The sequence below is a fragment of the Vidua chalybeata genome, chromosome 6 (genome assembly GCF_026979565.1).
Source record: "Vidua chalybeata isolate OUT-0048 chromosome 6, bVidCha1 merged haplotype, whole genome shotgun sequence".
Lineage (NCBI taxonomy): Eukaryota > Metazoa > Chordata > Aves > Passeriformes > Viduidae > Vidua > Vidua chalybeata.
The window spans coordinates 59,513,412-59,521,034 of record NC_071535.1 but is presented as its reverse complement, the minus strand read 5'-3'; the positions used below and the strand labels follow the sequence as shown (position 1 = coordinate 59,521,034).

The 7,623-nt window shown below is 39.1% G+C and overlaps 1 protein-coding gene across 2 annotated transcripts in view; it reads right to left on the bottom strand.

The window, feature by feature from the left end:
• Positions 1-4,084: 4,084 nt before the first annotated feature.
• Positions 4,085-7,623, bottom strand: part of FAR1 (fatty acyl-CoA reductase 1) — a 34,068-nt gene continuing 30,529 nt past the window's right edge. For both annotated transcript variants that reach the window (XM_053946284.1, XM_053946283.1), the window contains exon 12: positions 4,085-7,029. In XM_053946284.1, the coding sequence (XP_053802259.1) occupies positions 6,867-7,029 (163 nt within the window). In that variant the 3' untranslated portion in view covers positions 4,085-6,866. The remainder of the gene's footprint in view (positions 7,030-7,623) is intronic.

Here is a 7,623-nt window from a genome sequence, read left to right as displayed (position 1 = left end):
AAGATTATAATCATCCCTCAGGATGCAAATCATCACCTTCACTTGTCATGTTTTAATGGCTTTATGACAGCAAATGCAAAAAACACTTCAGTGTGGTGACAACAACCTCTCAGGATTATGAAGGGTGTTACTGGGAGTGTGCAGGTGACACTGGCTTTCCACTTGGGGTGTTTTTTCTGGCTCTGCAGTGCCTGAGGAGATGGCTCCTTCAGGCAAGTTATCTTACCATGCCACCCAGCTTAACCCCAAAAGATGCCTGCCATAAAAGGGTTCGTTGCTAAACCTGCATGCCAAGCACCTGGAAAGCTCTCACAATTAAGTGAAAGGAGCATCTTTTTCCAAATTGTTCATTCAGCTTCCATGACAGCAACACTGATCACTGCTGACTCCCAGGATAATAACTTTTCAAAAAGACAGGAAGTAAAAACCCCAAGTTTCCACCAGAATGGCTAAAGTGACAAGACTGCATGAGTCTAAAACAAAGAAAAAAAAGAAGTGCCAAGAAGAACTGGCAGATGTTTTTGCACGTGGTTAAAAAAGTTCATTTCGAATTAGAAACAAAGTTATTCGATAGGTGTTAGGACAAACTTTGAAGAGAAAAGCACCCATTGCTTACATATTCTATGTCTCTGAGTTTTCAGAGCATTTTTCTTTTTACCAAGCTTTTACATTTCCTGCTCTTTGAACTCCTATACAGGTGCAAAGCACCCACTGAAATGCAGAGACCACGTGGAGTGCAGGAAGCAGCAAAGCAGCAGCTGCTCTATCCAGAAGGTGACTTACTGGGCCAAGTGCAGCACACTCCTATTAAAAATGGATAGGCTTGGTTTTCAATTAGAGTCACCAAGAGTGGGAGTTACCTTGCATGCTTTTCTTTCCAAATCAAATATTTATCAGAGGAAAACCACAGGTGTTGCTGACAAGGAGAGATTAGCTGTGACTTAAAACCACACACCTGGATTGAAAAGTGGTGAGACATGCTCTGCTTGCTAAGTAACCTTAAAAGTGCATGTGTTAGCCTAGGCAAATTAGAAGCCTTTCATTTGTGTCCAAAAAGTAGAATTTAGTAGTATTAAAATTCCGAAGTGGCATTTTCCCTACAGTGCCTGGCATTAATGAAGTTTTGACAGCCAAGAACATCCAATCTTTTTGTCTCAAGTCAGCTGAGTGGGTGGCAAGAGCAGAGGCACCAATGGCAGCACCTGGGGTGGGGAAGGAAAACAAAAGAGCCAAGAGTTTTGAAGAGTTGGTTCACTCCATAAAATACTCCAGTATCAGAACTTACTGAAGCATATTTAAATCCAGAGCTCAGGTCTTCCTTTTTAAAAAGCTTCTTCGGCAAGAGGACGTGGAACCCTAGACCTGAACATGGAAGCTGCCTACTGGATTGTAACTTGCAAAGTGACACAGAGGAAAAAGGTGATTATTGTGAGTCCTACATTAAATCTGGCCTGAAGTTCCCTTGAATCCTTCCCCTAGTTACTAGGCACAAGATTCTGAACCTACATGCTGTGTGCATCGTGCAACAAATAGCAGGTTTCTGACCTAAATTGGGAGAGCTTTTATGAAACAGGAAAGGTAAGATGGGTTTGAAAGACAGAGGCAAAAAAACCCAACCAGTCTCTCTCAAAGGTGATTTCATACAGTTGGAGAATACGTGAGAACAAATATTAGCCATATTCAGCCTCCTTCTCCCTTAATTTAACCATTTCCTTTTGTTTCCACAGGTCTCTCCCACCCCACAATGTGACTGCTTTTGCAAAGTCTCTGCTTATTTTAAGCATTTGCCTTATGATTCTGAATCATGCTGAGAAAAGCTGTATACTAGAGGAAATCAAGTCTCCTGCCTTTAGATTCTTGAATTCCACCCAAGGTGCCTAAAACAGCAAGCACAACTATTTGTGTCCTGGACATGCAGTTCTGGGATAATTTCATCAGGAATGAAGGAAAGGATGAGCAGCTGAGTTTCATAAAGATAAAAATAATTCAATTATATGATGCCATCTTGAATGTGGATTAAGGCTGACATACAAAAGTTAATAGTGTCCATGTACTGAATCATTTTCACTGAGGTGGCAAATCAGATGTTGGCTGATGAACACAAGAATAGCACAGCTCCTTTCTGCTGCTGGTGGACTGGACTGCTGTTTCCACACAAAGGACACCACAGAAACTTCTACCATAAGGGGCAAGGGCAGTTTAAGATTTAATGCTCATTCTACACCCCAGAACATTGTAACTGAGCGTGGTCTTCATTTTTTAACTTCTAAGGATCTATGGCAAGTTTCCTTTTTTTCCATATGCTCCACGTCAGGCCACGAATTTTCCAAAAGTGAGGGTGGCTACAGAATCACAATCCTCAAAGGTCTAATGGTTCAATTAGAATGATATTAAAGGCTTATGGTAACAATCCCAACATTTGAGGTTACTGCCTGTAACTGAATCAAGAATTAAAAAGTCCCATTCACCCTACCTAGGGCCCATGGCTCCAAGCATTCCAGTGCATTAATGTGTTGGAACTTGTGCTTTCACCAATTAGTCACGGTTCCTCCTGCTTCCCATAATAAGAATAAAAGCTGCTCAGAGCTGTCATTGTTCCATATTCCAGAAGAGACAGTTGCATAATTACTAATTACCTATCAGTGAGTCACAATAGCTGTGGAGCAGGGAAAGCCAAAGCTCCTGCACTGAAGAAAAGCACTGGGATAACACGAAGGAGAAAAGCATTTATAAATATCTTGGAAGTGAAGCGGGGTTAAATTTAGTTTGAGATGGCAGAGCAGCAGCTCAGTTACACAACCTTTAACTGGAAGTGCTCTGCAGGCAGAAAGGAGGCCAGAGCTGCCTGAGGGGCTCGGCAATGCTCCACAAGAGAGGAAGGAAACCTGGAACTGAAAGTGCTAAGTGAGACCTGTCAACCTGTGCTTCTACATTTCTGATGGTAGGGCACATCTTGAAAATCAGAGCTGACAATTGCCATCAGCTCCACTGCTTCTGGAGATTTACTCAAACACACAGCAAATGTCTCCAGGCCAGACAAAAACTGCTCGTGCTTCAGCACAAAGAGATTGACAAACAAAAATACACTTCAGTACATTTCTTCAGAGCAGGGATTCTTTGGTGGCTTGTCTTCATTTCTGTTTTCAACTCTGCTCAACAGGCTGGGAAATATGTACAATTATGGGAAGTTTTACTTCCTAGCTCGGTGCTGGGTGCTTCTCAATCCAAGTTACCTTTACACACCTGTTCTTTGCTTCTCAACAACACAGGATTTAATACTATACTATGAAGAAAAGGCAAAATGTTCAACACAAGACATGCTCAGCACAAGACATAGGAGACAGCATCTTAACCTTTCTGCTCTTTGCTTCCAAGTTTGAATCTGAGACCACAAAAACCATCTTGGTTTGGTTTTTTAGTCGTAAAGGAAAGGTTAAGCTTAAAGCTGGCAGACCTCAAACCACAGCTTGCAGATCTTTAGGACTGTGTTCCTGACCAAAAAAAGGAGGAATCTGTGAAAACTGAATATTCCAAGAAATAAAAGACAAAAACCCACAGCATTCTGGTGATGCACTGACTTAATGCTACCTTTCCCTCTCTCACCATGAAATGCAGATGCCATAAATAACTGGAGTTCCTTGAAATGTTAATCCTAAAGCTTCTGCAAAACCACAGTACCTTTTTTAAACTATATGAGAATGCAGATGGGTTCATGCTATTTAAATAAATGTGAAACTAATAGTACAAATGAACAAGCAATGACAGCGAGGGGAAAAGAGGCTGATGCACAAAAAGCAGTCACCATGACCAGGGATACCTCACCATATCTTCTGATATCAGTTCATGAAGGTTTAGATTCTGGGGGTTTGGTAGACTTTCTGGGGTTTATGTTTTGGTTTGTGATTGTGAAGTTTTTCTGGTTTGCTTTTTTTAAAATGCACATGAATCAGTAACATGATTTTCACAGTATCTCTCAAAGGAAAAGAGCATATTAATGTATATTAAGATGACATTTAAATTATCTGGGTATTTTCCACAAATTAGACTAAACAACATAAAAAGATTCAATGAACACTAACAACACTTTCAAGGGATTTGTTTATTTTTGGTTTACAAACAAAGGCACCCAATATTTCTGTTTATGTCTTATAAAAGCTCACAGATTTAGCATTTGTTTCCAAACATCTGTTCCTACAGCAGAGAAAACCATTACAGGAAAATATCATTTTTTTCCTGGTCCCCAATTTAAATACCAGTAACAGTTCAGTGATAATGTTGTTTCAGTCTGCTCCTCTTCCTATAAACCAGCTGATAACCCTCCTCTAACTTGCTAGTCAAAACACTGAGTCTGCCTTCATGGACCAAAATATAGTTCCACTATATTTCTGACCAACATCCTTTATGTGCAATCACTGGTGTGAAGAACTGCAGGAGGACAGGACTCCCATATGGAAAAAATCCAATTGTTCCAGGTAGAATTTCACAGACTGACCACAGGAACTGACAAAACCAGCAGAATAAACGTGACATTGACTCTACTGTCAGTTCAACAGATGACTGATGTTTTGGTGTAAAATACCAAAAGGGCACAGAACAACAGTCTCCAAAGAGGGGAAAAAAATGGGTTTCTAAGTTGGCAAATGTTTAGTGTAGAGGTTAAATAAGCTTAGGCTTAAAGTAATCCCTCTCCTTATTATTTATCCAAAATACTAAATTTCTAAGCAGTGTCTTGGACCAGAAGTAATGGGTTCATTGGCTTCATAGTTTATCTCACTGTTAACAAATCAGCATTAGAAGTATCATGTTAAAATGTTCATATATTATGTTTATAGTTAGAAACAACCAAAATTCCTAAGTGGATTGTTTCACAGAATATGATGTACTTATCTTTAGCAAACTTCAGCCACGTGCCAACATGGGACAAGGGGTGTCACTGGGCAGGAGGCCCCTCTGAATAAAGTCTATAATTCAGGAATGCTTAAGCATACTTTCAGGTCTAGTGAGATACTTGGGGAGGCAGCTAAAAATGTCATACACCTACTGTATCTGTTAAAGTGTAACATCTCCAAGCACAGAAGCCTTAATTGATTTCAGCCACTGTCAGAGGTCTCTCACACAAGGTGTGGTCCTAGACCATTTAGGCTTTTCATCACTAGCTTTATATATACACCAGGAATTTTAAAAAGGAATTACAGCTTAACTACTTACTACAGAATATTTAGCTTCAACAAGGAAGCCATTATCTTTTCAAAATGAGATATACACCTGCAGGAAAGGTGCTCTCTTTAAAGTAAGAGTTTAAGAAGAATAGCAAAATAACTTCTTTACAAATTTAATTCAATAGGACAAAAAACTACCAAGGGCAAGTAAAATGGAGTTCTTGTGTAATTAAGTCATTATTTGCCTTTGCAGGCAGATTCGAGAACAAATTAATCAGTACAAACTGATTTGAATGAACAAGCACTGGGCAAGGGTGCTGGTCAGTGCATGAATCAGAGGAACACTACAGTGTTCTCAAATCTGTGCAACCAAAATTTAAAGGGATCTTCATGTATTGCCTTGGATTAAAGAAATAAGGATTCAGTCTTTTCGTACAACTTGCCATTTTTACAAATGTCTTCCCTACTGAAACAAAGTAACATGCAGGAAAAAAAACCCAGATTTCTTCAGGTTTAAACCTAATAATTTAAGTTAAAAGACAGATGGAAGAACTGTTAACGTCTCTTCATTTTGGAGCAAGCTGCATCTTACTCTGCTTACCCAGTGAAATGAGGTTTTACTAGGACAGGGATGAGAAAGTGTGCTTGTGCATTGCCCATGCATCAAATTTAACAGCTCAGAGATTTTGAAAAAATTATTAATTCTTGAAGTATTTGCTGACATTGCTTACAATTCAAAAACAGGTGTATCTCTTAATGAAAGTTACAGCTCTTCCAGCTACTATTACCAGTAATATAAATAGCAACCAAGCATAATAAATTCCTTTTCATTATATTTACCCTTTGAAGTCGGAAGAAGTGCTGGCTCTGTGTTCTCAATTAAAAAAAAAAAAAATCATTAAAAAGAAGACAGTCAATGACTTTATTTACCCCTCTCGGGGTAACACTTCCTTTTATCTGCTCAATGCAAGGTTCAGTTCTGCTTTCAGAGTAGCAAATTGTTCATGCCGACACAAATGCAAGTTGGACACAGCCAGGTTCAAGCACAGAACCGAATCACAAAGTGCATTCTGAAGCCCAGGTATACAAAAGGCCTTTCAGTAAATAAGGAAGGTTGGTTCATTTTTTACTTTCTTTTTTTCTTTTAAAGCAAAGGAGGCACCATTGTTGCATCCCTACTTTGAGGGGAAGGGAAGAAGTGGCAAAACCTAAAGACAAATTACAAAAGTTCTCTATTTTATATCAGGAGATCCAGAGTCATTTGTACACTTTTGCAACTTGCAAAACCCTTCGTAATTTAGAAGAATTTCAAATAAATAGGTTCTACAGCAACTAGTATCTACTATGCCAATATTTATCTTGCTCAATGTGGAGTAAAACTTAAAAGAAATCATGTTAAGGCAGATTCCAATCAAACACGTTCCAAATTGCACAGTTATGTTGGTCAGTGGTCTAATATGTCTTCCCCAGGTCAAAGAGCTAAAGTTATCTAAATGCTTTTCTAAGCCAATTCAGTGTGGCACTTGCTTTTTATTTGCTCCATTTCCAGGAAGATACACAGCTAATGTTACAAATACCATACCGCTTATTTCTCACTTCAATTAAAAATGAAATTATGCTTCACAAAATGTGAGATGACTACATGTTACAGGGTTTGTGCAGTTAGACCACCATATGCATAGATGTCCTAATGCTAAATCCTCTTCCTCAGTATCTCATTGTGCTGGAGGCTCTGAAGTAGGAGAGGAACTTGTAACACAGGCTAACCACAAAGTACCAGATGTTCCTTGCCATTTGTGACCTTGCGATGAAGATGCGCCAGATCAGGATCACGAGGATCGTGTTGAAGCCATAGCGAATGTTCCTTAACCTGGGGAGAAACAAAAGCAATCACTAAGGGTCAACATACAAAGACTCTGAGGAAAAAAGAACACTCAAAATTATCTTCTGGTGTAAAATACAATTTGTTTATTCATCTCAAGATACATTATGAGTAATGACAAAAGTGAATAACAAACAGAGAAGGCTTTTCACTGCTGAAAAGCAGAATGAAAAACCAAGGAGCAGAGTCAGCCCTGTTGCTCACCACATGTACTTCTGCTTTAGAGCTGCTTGATGGAAACCTCCTAAAGCCAACAACACAGTGGTAATTTACCTATAGAAGGCTGCCAACTAAAAAATATTTAACACTCTAAACTTCCCTTCTTCCCACCATGTATTTAAAACTTCTTAAATACGTCAAAGTAACTCTAACTGCCACTGATGACAATAACAAGAAAAAAACCAAACCACCTCACCCTATTGTAAGAACTCATCAGATTTTCCAGACATTTCCAGCCAAGGAACCCAGCCTCTTCACTGCAATTTTAAACTCCTTCCTTCTCAAGGAACTTCTCAAGTATTTAAAGTGCAGGATAAACTAAGTGACCTTTTAGAGCAACTGTGCTTTTTAGCAATCTTCTCA